Source organism: Dermacentor silvarum, chromosome 1 (assembly GCF_013339745.2).
Source record: "Dermacentor silvarum isolate Dsil-2018 chromosome 1, BIME_Dsil_1.4, whole genome shotgun sequence".
Taxonomy (NCBI): Eukaryota; Metazoa; Arthropoda; class Arachnida; order Ixodida; family Ixodidae; genus Dermacentor; species Dermacentor silvarum.
In genome coordinates this window covers 305626669-305641555 of record NC_051154.1, presented here as the reverse complement: position 1 = coordinate 305641555, position 14887 = coordinate 305626669, and the positions used below count along the sequence as shown (strand labels likewise).

The following is a 14887-nucleotide window of genomic DNA, read 5'->3' as shown; positions in this document are numbered from 1 at the left end:
TCAAGTAAGAGTCGCTCTTGCGAATTTCTGTTGAACTATGACGCAAACGCAAAATTAAAAAAATGTAAAAAAAGAAGAAGAAAAAACACAAGGCAGCATCCATGAAAACGCACAATAAAGCGACAACTGCATAAACACGCGTGATCTGATTCCTGCTGTTGTAAATTGGTTTGGATAATTGTTTAGCTAGTCTCGCTCCAAAACAAATGCACAGTGGTTGTTATGTGTCAAATCTAGCTTCGTAAGCGCTCCGCGTTGGACCTTTGTACGCACTGTAGTTCTTGTTGTGCATTAATAAGCCAACGTGCAGCTCCTTTCTGCGCCTGGATCAAGACGCGATGGCTGAAACCGGGCTCATTCATGCCGACGTTTTCTCGCGTTTAGAACAACAGAACTAAGGCTGGAGTGCACCGCAGCACACATCGAGTATTCGCAAAATAGCACTTCTCTCGCGCACGCTAGCACACATTTGTTCAGTCTTGGTGTTGCTTAGTGTCAGCTGATTGCTCTCTGTTATGTTTCAGCGATGATGACCTCTCACACTGGAGCCCGAATGATAACACCAGAATATGCTCGAGGCTCTCTGTCAACGGAGAAAAAAGCTCCATAAAGAATCATTCAAGTTACCTTTCAACTCGCCAAAACCTCGACAAATGTGATAAGCAAGGCACGCTCGAAGTATACTGAAGCTACAAATGAAAGTTGAAAAACGTCTACGGCCGTATTTGCCCACTTAAGCGGAATAAATTATTTATTTGTTAACTTACTTTGAGTTGGACGTCGTAAACGTGCTTTATTTGTCGTGATAAGAACTTTGCTGCGATGTCCGTCCTGTTTACTTTTTTGACACGAAATACATGGTTGTTGTCATAAAGTTGACGTCCTTTCTCGAGTGTCAGTGGTCGAAAATGGGCCTCAATGTTTTCAATTGCCTTAAAAACCACAGTTTAGAACGCCCGACTTGTTTCAAATGAGCGCCGCAGAAGCATGCCTTCGTAGAAGTGGCCACCTCGGTGTTTCGCGCAACTGACACGGCGACGCTGACGGCTGAGCCGATCACTGCGCCGCCTGACCACTGAAGGGAGCCTATACAGCATCAACCCAGAGGAAGTTCAGTCGGCACATGATCAGTTCAAATTCTCGCGGTGTACAACTAAAGCGCTCGCTTTCCGTCACTGCTACGAGATGGCGCAGCTGCGCTACGCGCGCCGCTGAGTTCAACCTGCAGCGAGAAACGGCCGCTTGCCTCCATTCGCAAAAAAGAAAAGGGAAAAAAAAAAAAAAAAAAAAAAAACGCCGGCACAGTGAGCTCCTTATCAGTTAGGTTTGCGCGTACGGAAGCACGTCGTTGTAATAGCGCCAATCCTGGTCATCTACGATCACGCTGGTGAGAGATCGATCACCGTGTCCAACTAGTTTATAGACGGCTGACTGTAGGCGAGTCAGCTAGGCTTGCGGAGCGAGGGCAGCGTACCAAGTTTCGCTGGCGGCATGAGAGTTACGCGCACGCGCACTAGTGTTCACGCTAAACGGGACCTTAAACCCTACTATAATTTAAAGAAGATATGCAGACTTTTCCTTTTTTAAATCACCAGTGGCAGATAGAACAATTGTGCTCCTTCAGCTGAATTACCCGAAGCGGCGAACATTCCTTGCACGAGAACTGGAAATACATGTTTGGCTCATTAACAGTAGCTCATTCAAGGAATAAAGTTAATTCCATCACACATATACGAAGCTTTTTGTCAACCATTATTGACGGGTAAGAAGAAATAACAAACGTGTGTGTTCCGTCCTACGTTAAACGCATTCGAAGAAAATATTTTCAATAACAGAAAAGAAAGAAAGGTTCATTTCACTAGGCGAACGCGAATATGGCTCTCGATTACGAAACGACATGCCATAAAAATGTTATTTGAAAGTATCTTTCATGCTTTAATGATTCTATTTGCCCACCCTCCCGGGTGTGCTGCGGTAGCTGCTGTCTGGGGTCGCTCGGTATCTCGGCGGACAGATATGCGGATAGATATATGCGCGCCAAATGCCATAGTACTTCTCATCTTTGAACACGTGACCGTGCCGCCATTGAGCGCCTTCTGGCTTCCCCATTACCGATAGCGGACGATGTTCGGAGTAAATGAAGAAAAGTGCTGCTTTCGCCTTCGGGATGATCTATTATTCGCCAGCAATTATTCGGCAGTTTGCGCTTTCAGAATGTTAGTGCTGGTGATAATTTACACACGGCCTTATTTCAGCCCGATAGCAGTGAGCGAATATCCCAAGTGGGCGAGTGTGCGTCCTCCGATGAAGCGATACTCGCGATTGCGCGTACTTATTTTCCTTCAGTTTTCTCGTGACAGCAGATGGCCCTTACCATCTCAGTATATATACTGTGTAATCTGTCTAAAAGGTGGTTATGTGCGAGAAATCTGTCGATAATATTCTTTTCAGTGCCACTACAAATGTAACTGTTGTTTTCACTTCCGCTCGCAACCATCGCTTTTTCTGTGAACATTCAAGAAACTGATAGTGTCCGGCGATGCATAAGCAGCGAGAACAGTCCTATGTGTATATATAGGTTTGCCCAGTAGGATACGCCACTATTGTATTAGATCACCGGCCACTGAATAAGTCATTCGGACAAGAAAATTGGATGGAAGTAATTAAGGTGTTGGACCGGAAGTGGCGTGGTGTTTTGAGCTTCAACGAAAGTGCAATCGGTTAAAGATATTTAGTTGTGCTGTCCGTGCTAAGAACTAAATTTTCAGTGAAACACCTTTCTAATTCCTGTACTTGCAAGAACACAGGAAAGTGTGTTTACACGGGAGACGCATTCTCGGTTTATCATCATGACCACGTGCCCGATCCACTGCGATTACGCGTATACGTTCGAGCACCGACTATATAGTCGTCTCCTCCTGCTAATGAAATGCGCATTACGGAACGTGAAATCTTCGTTAAGACTTAAGACAGTGCGGCGGCACCAATCGTCTACGAGTGCATACTCAATAGCTCGCTCATGCTCGTGCCTGTTCATGTCGCATTCGTATCGGAGCTTAGGTTTTTTTTTTTTCTCAAAGCTGAGTGGCCTATTCTGTTGAAAAAAAAACAATATTGATATATGACAGGCAACAATTAATTTGCTAAAAGGCACTGTCTATATACCCAACACGAGAACACAGCCGCGTTTCTCATTATTGATATACTGCAGGACACGCTGATCTCGCATAGTGCCGGATAATGCGTTTTCAGGTGCACCACGCCGCACTTCATATGTGCAATATATACGTCGTCCTATGCAATCAAACAGAGTTAGCAAAAGCCCACTCAAATTTTGCAGCGATTCAGGCATTCGGCTGCACTCATATGAGGCACTCGCGGCTGCACTCAGAAAACGGTATAGTGCAATCTCTTTTGCCCTACGCAAGCGATCCGCTGTAAACGGTCTACGTAATAGCCCCTTGTGTGCTGACCGACGAAGTATCAACGCCAGTAAGAGCATCTCTGTTTTGCACAATAATAATTAACGAAGAAAAATTCCCGCGTAAAACCTGGACACATGACGTCGGCTCATGCGTGTATCTCTATGGCACGCCAACCTCTTAATGGAATATCGCATTATATTCGATAACTATATTTAACTCTGTTTTATTTAGCCATTCGGTAAGTGCCACTGGGTGTGCACGTACCCATCCTTGGCCGACCCAGCAGAATGGGTACGTGCCGCTATAGGAGGCACAGAATCCCCAAATGGAGATAAGAGTCGTACACTTCTGTGTGCATATACGCCGGTCATCACCATTATTCTTCCTCGACGAGCGTCAGCCATCGTCTTCGTGCTATCGTTGCGACTCACGCTGTGCGTAAGCCCGATTTGGTATTTGCATTTCGGCGTAGCTTCGCTGCAGTGCATAAACTTATTAAAAACAATCGCACGAGATTACACGTTGCATATGGAAGAAATGTAAACACAGCCGCCGTTAGTTGTGCTGCCTCTCAGTAAAATTTACCGCATTTCTATTTACTCTTGGCTATCACTTCAAATAACGGATTGTAGTTCAACCAAGTACAAATGTAGGCTGGCCGCTGGTCACGTCCGTTCCTAACCACGGAAGGGCGAATAGAGGAAGAAAGAGAGAGAGAGAAAAAAAAAAAAAAAACGCTCGCGCGAGTGTCAGTGTATTTCCTTCCGTACAAACAAAACAGGGACAAGTTGCAGGGCATTTGGCATTTTTTGAAGAAAATATTTTATGTTCTTGCGAGCACAATTTTGCACATGCGTAGGTATGAACTAGATATCAGGTGAAAATCATTCGAGGCCAAATGAAACAAAATAGTTTTTGAGAAAGGTGAAGTTTAAAACAAAAAATAACGATAAAGCGCGTTCTGGCGGACCTCAAGCACTGAATCGGTTCAAGTAAAAAATATAGCGGGCTCTAGCGCATTCCACAGTGAAGTTTCTGAACATTTCACCAAGAAAGCGTTTTTTTGGATGTGTGACGAAAAAAGATTAATGAGAAAAAGAAAGAGGTTAAGTGCATATAACCCGTGTTCTTTCAATTCATCAGAGAACGCGGTTTGATGCCGACGTTTCAACTGCAGTTTTCGCGCAGCCGGCAGCAGGCGTTGCCAGCCTATCGACCGATTCACTGTCAACAACGAAAAGAAAGAAAGAAATAAAGAAAGAAAGAAAGAGAGAAACTCTGCCTTAACAGCACTGCCTCAACGAAAATTCACTAGAAGCAGGCTTATTCGGGGCAGGCAGCAGAAACGTTCCCCAAGATGAGAAATTCACGCCGATGACGTGGTCGTACGTGACGTCACAGAACTCTCCGCACACGTTTTTGCGCTTGGGTTTCCTTTTTCCGCAGTAAAAGCGCACCAGAGTTGCCGCGTTGAGTTATCGCTTATATTTCGACGGCAGCTCTTTCCATTAATAAACCATTAGCAAGCAACGACTAGCAGAGAATGAACGGCATCGTAGCTAGGGGAGCCGGTCTGCGAAATTCAAGGCAGTCAGGCCTACTGTTCTTGGCTGTTCTGTTATTTTATTGTGCCATGTGTCCCAGCGAAGGTTAGCCAAGCTATTAAAAGAAAAAAAAAAGTAAGAAAAAGACGTGGTGCAAGTTACAAAAATAAAAAGCTACGGTGTTCGTTTGTCGCAGGTCTGACGACCGGACATCGTATATAGGTCCGATAACCACATCTTGGATGCACTGTCTTTTGTTTCTTCTTCTTCTTCGTCTTCCTTCTTTTTTCTTATAAGAGCTTGGCTAACGTTAGCTGGTACACCCTATATCACACTTATACCCTTGCCAAGAGAGCTATTTAATGTTGCAGGAGTGTAAAATATAGGGTTCATGCTTCGCTTCATATATTCCCCTCAAAATACGAATTTTCTTGCTCGTCTGAATGCCGGATATACACCGACGTTCCCTTTTATTTGCGTTTGTTTTGCATACGGAGAACTGTTTAGCTATCGCCACGCCGCGACTCTCCACAAGAGCCGAACAAGAAAGGGCGGAAATATCAATAAAATAATCGGACGAATTGGCATTAGATGACATCCGCGGATCAAACGGCGCACTATGCGCGGTGACTAATCAGCATAGGGCAAATGATTGCTCGCCTTATTTTCTTTCGCTGTTAAAAAAATATCCATTTCGGTAATATACCTCCTAAATCAAGTGAAGATTTGAATTATTTGTGAAATGCGCTGTCCGCTATATTTTCGCTTTAACTGCTTCGGCAGGTTTTCTCAATTCTCTCTCTACTTATTTTATTTTTTTTTAATTTTTATGTGTCAGAAAGGTTGCGTTTTATTCGCTTCATAATACCCTGGGTATCTGGTTCGTACTGCTAAAAAGCAGTCAATCAAGGCCTCGTTGTGGTGCTCGCAATCAGAAAAATCACAAATTTCTTGATTTTTCGAAATTGATAGTCAAAAGACAAAAAAATATTTAGCAGCATCAAATATGAAGAACTGGCATTATATGCATCGCCGAAAGAAGAACCTTCGCTCTAGGCTTGCAGAATTCAATCATGCGACTCGAGAAATTTTTCGCCAGAAATATATTCGAAGGAAAATAATATAGGAGCACCGTTTTCACGAACTCGACCCGAACAGGTCGAGTCGGGACACCCAAATCGACCCAACCGGGTTTACATGCACTTCGGCAAGCGGGTCTGGCGCGTCGATCAACCCATCCTTCAATCGGGCTGACTGAACCCGCCCCGATCGGATTTAATTCGACCTGACAAGCCGACTCTATCCGACTTTGTCGGGTTGATGCAAACGTATAGCTAGGACGCCGTGCACCTTTCAGGTGGAATGAACGAGATTTTTTTATGCATACGCTAGCTTTGAATTCCCTCTTGCAAGCAGCCGAATGGGTTTACGTGAGCGATAAATACACGTAACAACGCAAATATGCGATGGCTTTGAAAACACGGTACAGGGGAACACTCAGCAGCGGTGTTCTCGATTTCCGCATTAAAGGCGCACACACACACACACACACACACACACACACACACACACACACACACACACACACACACACACACACACACACACACACACACACACACATATATATATATATATATATATATATATATATATATATATATATATAGTGGAGCACACAGTCAGGTACGTACGACTCACGAGGCCGCTTGCTTGGCGCGCGGACAAGCCAGGATATTGTTTAGATCACGTGCCTGAAAAGTTTCACTGTGACCCTTAGCTTTCACAACGCGTATCTTTTTTTCTTTATTTCCCGACACCTACAGGGCAACAGGACTGCGTCAAGAAATTACATGCAGGCACGACTTATTATTAATAATGCCAGATCGGCAACCACAAGCTGAAGTCTGCCCCCTCTCCTATCATTTCGTATATCCTGACAAGTCCGTGCGCGCACACGCGTGCGTCGTCCTCTGCTATAATAAGAGAGAGGGGAGTAGAATAATTAACCATTCATTACGCAGCAGCAAGTGACGGCTGCGGAAAGCTTGGGCCTCTATTCTGAGCCTCTATTCGGCCTGTGCGCGCCTCGTATAATTCGGGCCACGAAAGTGCGTGCACATGGCCGTCAACTGGTTTCCTGACGGAGTCGACGCATGTCGAGCCGTCGTGTATGTATTCTTACCTGTGGAGGTGACGGTGACGTGGTCGACGCCGCGGTCCTCGACGCAGATGCTGCGCATTAAGTCGCCCACCGTGCTGCCCAGCGGCCGGAGCGTGAAGCGGCACCGGTCTCGTCGGGAGGGCAACGGCACCGTGATCTCGGGCAGGCCGTCCTTGTACACCACCGTTACCTCTGCGGACAGAGCAGCAGCAGCAGCAATGAAATGCTGAGAACCCGAGAACAAGGCGCCGTGTGCGTGAATTTCACGGATCGAATGTCAGCCAATGTGCACGACATAGCGAACGTGATTCGGTTACGAATAAGCACCGCAAGTTAAAGAAAAAAAAAAAAAAGGAAGATGCGATGCGTACACGAGTCATTTAATTCGATCGAAACGACGGACGAATGCATACGTTCACCAGATGTTGCTGTTTTGTGTTTTGTAGAAAAAAACAAAAAGAAGGCCGGCGCCGAACAAATACATGTGTTGTCGTTCTGTCGACGATGGCATATCGCTGAGGAAGAAGGCATTGGCCGTTTGGTGTATATACTGTCGTTTATTTTGCTGGTTACAGTTAGAAAGACAAGAACACTTCCGTTAACACATCTTAATGCATCTTGTCGAGCGGCCGGAAGCGCTGGCGAGCGAGCGTCGTATAGACGCTGGCTCACCAGCTCTTCCAAGCCGTTCTAGAAGGTTGTCACGCTCCTGGCTCTCGTCTCCGAGATGTCCCGCCGCCAAGCCCGACCCAAGTCGTAAATTTGAGGAGGTGGCTTCGGAGTACTTAGAAACTCTCATCGGAGGAAAGTTCGTTCCATTTCCTTTTTCGGCAGAGAGCCTGGTGTCTATCAACCAGCGATTAGGAACAAGCGAAAAGCGTACGTGTGCGCGCAGACAATGATAACAAATGGAGTACACACGGAAGACAGCTGCAACGCTTTCAAAACGGGCAGAGCATCTTATAGGGGCGCCTGGGCGATGACTTGCACTTTCTTTTGTTTCCGCTCACAGTATACGGTGCAGATCGGCATCCGACGCTGCCACGCATCACGAGCAGTCAGTTCAAACCAGATCCGCGCAAGAATTACAGTGCAAAGTGGGAGTTAACTGTTGGCGCACTGACGCCGAGGTCACGAGTCCGATCACGGTGCGGCACGTACAGTATCTCGTACGACCTTAAAGGAGTCGCTATACAGGGTAGAGTACTGCACGGGACTGTATATTTTTTACGGCCCGGCTCGGCCGCTCTGGCTCTGCGTCTTAGCCGACCCGGCCGGGCCCGGCCCTGTCTAAGGCTGCTCTCCACAGGCCCGACCCGGGCCCGGCCGGGGACAGGGCTCGGTCCGTTACGGGCCCTGTGACTGAAAATTAAAAGTTGATACTATAGTCCCATAAGACTGCTTATTGAATAAGGCGACGGCCAAAATAGTAAGGCAATGCAGGTGTTCGAGGTCCAATGATCGGATCCACATGCGATCGATAGAATGCAAAGCAGTGTTGTCTTTTTGCTCTCAAAAATAAATAAATTATGGAGTTTTACGTGCACGCCGTAGTGGGGGACTCCGGAACAATCTGGACGACCAGGGGTTCTTTAACGTGCGCCTAAATCTAAGTACACGGGTGTTTTCTGCATTTCGCCCACGTCGAAATGCGGCCACTGTGGCCAGGATTTGATCCCGCGACCTCGTGCTTAGCAGCCCAACAGCACAGCCACTTACTGTTCTCAGATCAGTGCTATAACGCGAATATAAAATAAATCAACGAACACCACCACTGCGCCAGTCTTACTTCAACGTTCGTGCTACGCCTTTGCTTTCTGGAGTTTTGAAGCATGTCATGCGGCTGAAAGAATTCAGCAGCGTTTTCAAACGCGCCCTTAGCGCTAACACTACAATGTAAATATACAAATAGGAACGCTGCAATCGTATTGTATTTCAGTGGCCATGCTTTGCCCTTGATATAACTTTCTGGAGTTTACTTGCAGCGTGTTCCTTTCTGGGGAGGTGATTCTTGTCGCCCAAAGTGGTGGCAAAGTTCCAAAATCCATAAAACAGGCGGGCCGGCAGTCCGCGGACTGCTCGAATGCAACCTGGGCCCGGCCAGGAAAAAATGCGCGCTACCCGACCCTGGCTTCCTTCCAGGTATATAGGCCCGGGCCCGTGCAGTGCTCTAGTACAGGCTTTCAATATTATGGAGGGGAAAATGTGGTATATACTAAGTCTAACGCATATGTCCGTTAATGAAAGATTAAATTTCAGGTTCTCACTCCAATTTTAAGCTGCTATGGGCACTTGAATACTACTGAGGCGTTTCTTGAAAGTGACAGAGGTTCTACTATTCGACAAGCAATTTAGATGCCCTCGGAGCAACTGTTATGTGTGTGACCCATATCACCCTGTAGACTCTTAGCATCGCATGCACCCAAAAGTAAAACTGCGAGTTTTTGTGATCACGGTGTACATTACTTCATTTGGTGTTACTACTGAATTGTATCTAGCCAAGGTCTGTCTGATACCTTCTTAGTATAGAAGCAGCTCTTTAAAACAAAGTTTGTGGTAATTGTAGTTTAAAAATACTCAAATATAAGAGATGTTCCGAAACATCTCTTATCTTTCATTTGTGTGGTCGGCTTTCAACTGCATACCACGCATACTCCCGACCACACGGCTTTCCGTCAAACTCTTGACTTCTTAAAGAAAATTCAGTTGAAAGATGGCGCATAGGTCCTGTCCTTTCGTAGTCATTTCGCGCTTGCCACTTCTTGACACGCCAAGAACATGCCCGGTCCTTGTCAATTCTACTGCGCGACGAACCGCTTCAGAATTCTGCGAATGCGCAGAGCCGCCCCCAGCTCGCACAGAGCGCCTACACAGAGGGCCGCCGTGGTACAGTACACTGTAGCCGTGGCCAACCGCAGTATACTGCAAGCGCGGCACACCCCTTGAAGACCTAATTTTGGCCAACACTAACCGTTGGCCGCCACGTTGTGCCTACGTTGGCCCAAGCTCTCTCTGATGCCATACATGGACGTACACAGCGAGCGAGGCGCACTCACCTCCGCTGATGGGACTGGGCAGGCTCGAACTGTGGATGCCGCACACCGGTAGGCATTGCCAGGGCCGTAGCCTCCATTCCTGCAAGAGGCGACACGTGACGCGTTATATGGGGCGCCTGTGTGAATGTCTTAAGCTGAGCCCCAATGTGGGACGAGCCGCGAAGCGCTGTATTCTCGATCGACCACGTTCGGGGATTCTGCAGTTTATAAACGTATATATGACGCATGTCTCACTGCAGCGGCGAGCATCTTGTCCCCGCTGGCTGGTCGGCTAATCAACGCGGGTAAACGAAGGCGTGTCGAGCGCCAATTTCGGACGAATGCTGTAAAAGGAAAACATGAGACAACAGCTATACCCTTTTGTCAGCGTATACCTGCTTGTCTTATACGCCCTAATTTCACTGCTTTCATCTAAATTTGCGCTCAATTGTTAACACGCATTTCGTTCAATAGCAACTACCAACTTCACGTCCTTTTGAGCCACAATCGACTTGCACTGAAAGTGACATCCCAGAAAGTGGTGATCGATCGAGAATACTGTGCGCCGTATCAGTACACATCGATCGCACCGTAAAGAGGGACCGCAATAGAAGTTTCCAAAAGGGTAATAATCGGCTATAACACTCCCGGCAGGCACTCTGAAACCACCAGCAGCAAGTGCTACACACTATATATCACCGAGAGGAAAGCGGTAGAGTAACCAAAATGTATTCTACGCCCTGTAGATAGCGCCGCACATTAGGGGGGCAACAAACGAAGTAGGCATTAAGCAACTAAAAAAAAGCGATGGAAATGAAAATGGTAGGCGTAACGCCATCAGAAAGGGAGAATAACTACGCAGCAAAACGACTGCGAATGTTATTCTACAGCTTAAAAGTGAAAGAACAGAGTTGGGCAGGCGGTATATAATCAGTGGAACAAATCACAGGCGGCCAGTAGGAATAACACAGCGGATTCCAAGGGACTGAAAACACAGTCGGACGAGTCTGGGAACCCGGTCGATTGGCGAGGTCAAGAAATTTGCAGGCATGCACAGGGTGAACGCAGTTGGCATACGAACGGGGGTAAATGGAAGGGGGCTCGTACACTGCAGCAAATTTAACCACTCTGACGTTGAGAACCGCAAGTCGAAAAAAAAAGAGAGAACCTCCTGTTTCGAGGCCGAATCGCTCTACAGGAAAGGGGAAGGGTAAATGTTTTATTTCCGTGGCTTATTAACCGGAAATTGCCACACGCGGTGTGCTACATAATGGCACAGGGCACTGCCCAGTTTCTTATTTCTAAATTTGCTCTGCCCCTAATTTTCCGAGCATATGAGTGCCTCGCCTATCCGTGACCACGATCCATGAGACGGCTTGACCAGAATTCACCACGTCTATACTTCCTATATGGCAGTTTCGTGCATAGTAATTCTCCTGCTTCGCCGTGCGAAGACGAACGTGTTTTATTGGTTTGATATATTAAACAAGGAAATAAATAAATAAATAAATAAATAAATAAATAAATAAATAAATAAATAAATAAATAAATAAAACACAAATTCACGGGTGCATGATAGTGAAGCTTGGCGTACTCCACAGGCACAATTCGGCTAGCCGGAACTTCGTGCTTCCACGGAAGGCGTGCCTTCCCCGCAGAGGTGAACAGACGTAGCAGGAGACGGAGACATTGCGCACCATCGCACCTCGTTCCAGCCAACGCATCGATGCGCCAGCGAGAGCGGCCGCTGCGGTTGCTCGATTCCCGCGAAAGAAGAACGAGGCGCGGGCACGATTCCTGCGCCGCATATACCGCAGAGGCGCACGCCACATCGACGCTTATCGCTATCGAGTCGAATCGCGGAACACATCGTTCATCATCACCCGCGCCCTGAAACGACGCGGGCTCCGCAGGGCACGGAGCGCGGGTGCATGCAACTGATGTGCCTATATACTGCACCACACACACACGTGCTGGGGAAGCCCCAGCTGTTGCCGAGCGGGAAGAGCGCGGGAGAAAAGGTAGACGGGAGCACGCCGCCACCACGGCCGGTGCACGTAGAGTAGAGAACCAACCTCTACCTGTTTGCAAACAGCGTGGCGGCACTGCGGGGGCCCCGCCAAAACCAGTTGTGATTATGAGGCACGCCGTAGTGGAGGGCTCCGGATTAATTTTGACCACCTGGGGTTCTTTAACGTGCACTACAACGCAAGCACACGGGCGTTCTTGCATTTCGCCTCCATGCAAATGTGGCCGCCGCGGCCGGGATTCGATCCCGCGACCTCGTGCTCAGCAACGCAACGCCTTAGCTGACTGAGCCACCCCGGCTGGTTGGCCACTGTATTGAATTGCATTGTCGATTTGCGTCCCATTTACACTGTAGCTTTAAGCGATACACAAGATGAACTTCGTCTACAACTACACGGCGGCTCAGTGGAGCCGTATACCAAGTAGCGGCGCCTAAATTCAGATGAGGGAGAAATGCAGAAAAAACTTATTACCCTGCATTAGGAGCGTGGTAAGATACCCTATGTGAACAAAATTAATCGGGAGCCTTTCGTTACACTGTCCCCCATAAGCCGCTGTGCAGCTTAGGGATGTTAACCACCATAATTGAATTTTAATTATTAGTCTCGGTCATTTGAATGCACAAAGCAAAATCTTACACCAGCACATAAGCCGTTGCGCACTAACTTCGCTGTGTCTGCTGTCTCCTTTGCTGCTCTCAACTTTACAAGACCCAACTTTTGCATGTTTATGTGCATCATGACAGCATGAAGTCCGTACCATGAAGGTGAATACACCAATAACGAAAAAAAAAAAAGAAAGTTCAATTTTACTTAAGACCCGTGAGATGTACGTTAAGTCGCGATAATTTCTGTGGTTTGCCTTTTGTGCAATCCCCGTGGTTAAATGTACACACACAGCTTCGGCAGTGGTCATAACATCGCAGGAGCTCATCTGTAGTCATACCTCTCAGTCGATAAATTATGCTCAAACGAAGGTTTTTTTATTATTTTTTTTCTGCACACAGCGTGGGTGGCCCCGCAATACATGCGCTCACCAATCATCGCGTCTCATTAATTCTCACCTGTTCAATAATTACGGGCCCTGAAGTTCTATTGGAGCCTGATCACTGCGACTGGTTTTATTACACGCAACACGCGACCACAGTCTCGTAAGCGAGATGTATTGCTAATCGCGTAGTACACACACACACACACACACACACACACACACACACACACACACACACACACACACACACACACACACACACACACACACACACACACACACACACACACACACACACACACACACACACACACACACACACACACACACACACACACACGTATAATGTGGTCCGTTTCCCAACGCAAAGGTGAGCGGATATCGTCGCTGTTTTCGTTGCACACTTTACCACAACAAACGTGGCACAATTCCATGGAAAAGCCCCCATTCTTCATCGCACAATCCATCACAGACCACCACCAGGTGGTTCACGTTCGCAAGTAGAAAAAGGCCAGCGTCGCCACATTTTCATCACGCACTTTACCACACGCCGATGTTCTCCGACACACATTACTGCTAATCTGGCTGGCAAGAAAATTCTGGAAGTTCACGTAAAAATAAAATAAATAAATAAAAGAAATAAAAACACGTGGCACGCCCACCACCAACTTCTGCGCGACTGCACCACGCAGAAAGCCGGCGGCGGCTGTTTTTTGCCAACCAGGGTCACCGCACGTGCGCCGGTGACGCCACGCTGTGACGTCGCCGGTGCGGTGTGACGTACCCCAGGAGAGGTCTATTGAAATTCTGAAATCAATAGCCACCTATGTAAAAGGGCGACTGAATGAGGCGCAGTACTTAGTATCAAGGCAATGGTATGCTATACCAAGGCATGTGGCGTCAGACGATGACTGCACGGTGAATACCAGCGCGGGAAAGCTCAAAGGCGATCGCTTCGCGGCACAGCTTGGTGCGCCGTCAGCGCCTGCCAGGGCAAAGCTGCAGCAGCGCCCGCTTTGTACACGAATAAAGATGTATAGTGGCACGGCTGCGCGACTGACAACTCGGACCGCGCAGCAGGTGTTCCAGAACGCATTCGAGTGCGCTGACGAAACCGGAGGAACCCGACCTCCTCCGCAGAGGGATACGCGCATTTGTCCAGGCGAAAAGACGATAAGGCTGCCTTTTGCGGAGGTAACAGGGGTAACACGTTCCGCGGTGCTTCTTGCCGCACAGCGGCCGGAATCATGCAAAATTCGAATTAGTAGATTATGCAGAATGTGTCCCGGCACCAACGCTTGACTTTCTTTTTACAAAGGCCAAGGGTGTACAGGCATGTCCACGAATTTTGGAGACAGTGCCCCTAACAAAATGGGCAGCATTTATATATATATATATATATATATATATATATAAAGGATCGGTCGTATTTCGACAATGTTTAGTTAGCAACGTCGATTGAGGGGGGGGGGGGGGCAGAGGGTGCTTGCATTTAATAGCATACGCATTTACGGCACTGAGTCGAGACTTCCTTGCTCTGTTATAGCAGCGTTCTCGCACTACAATAGCAAGGGAACAAGTTGTACGTTAAACTTCCTCAGAAAAAGAAAGAGAAAAAAAAAATGTTACAGCATCAGCAAGAAACCAGAAAGCCGAGAGCCAAACAGAATGGACAGGTGAACACGACAACGTGGAGAAATA

The 14887-nt window shown here is 47.4% G+C and overlaps 1 protein-coding gene across 1 annotated transcript in view; it reads right to left on the bottom strand.

Annotated features, from left to right (window-relative positions):
• LOC119437276 (calcium uniporter protein, mitochondrial) overlaps window positions 1-14887 on the bottom strand; it is a 250126-nt gene that overhangs the window by 10194 nt on the left and 225045 nt on the right. Inside the window, exons 3-4 of the mRNA XM_037704335.2 lie at window positions 10190-10268; window positions 7155-7325 (exon numbers count right to left, since the gene is read on the bottom strand). Coding sequence (XP_037560263.1) covers window positions 7155-7325; window positions 10190-10268 — 250 coding nt within the window. The remainder of the gene's footprint in view (window positions 1-7154; window positions 7326-10189; window positions 10269-14887) is intronic.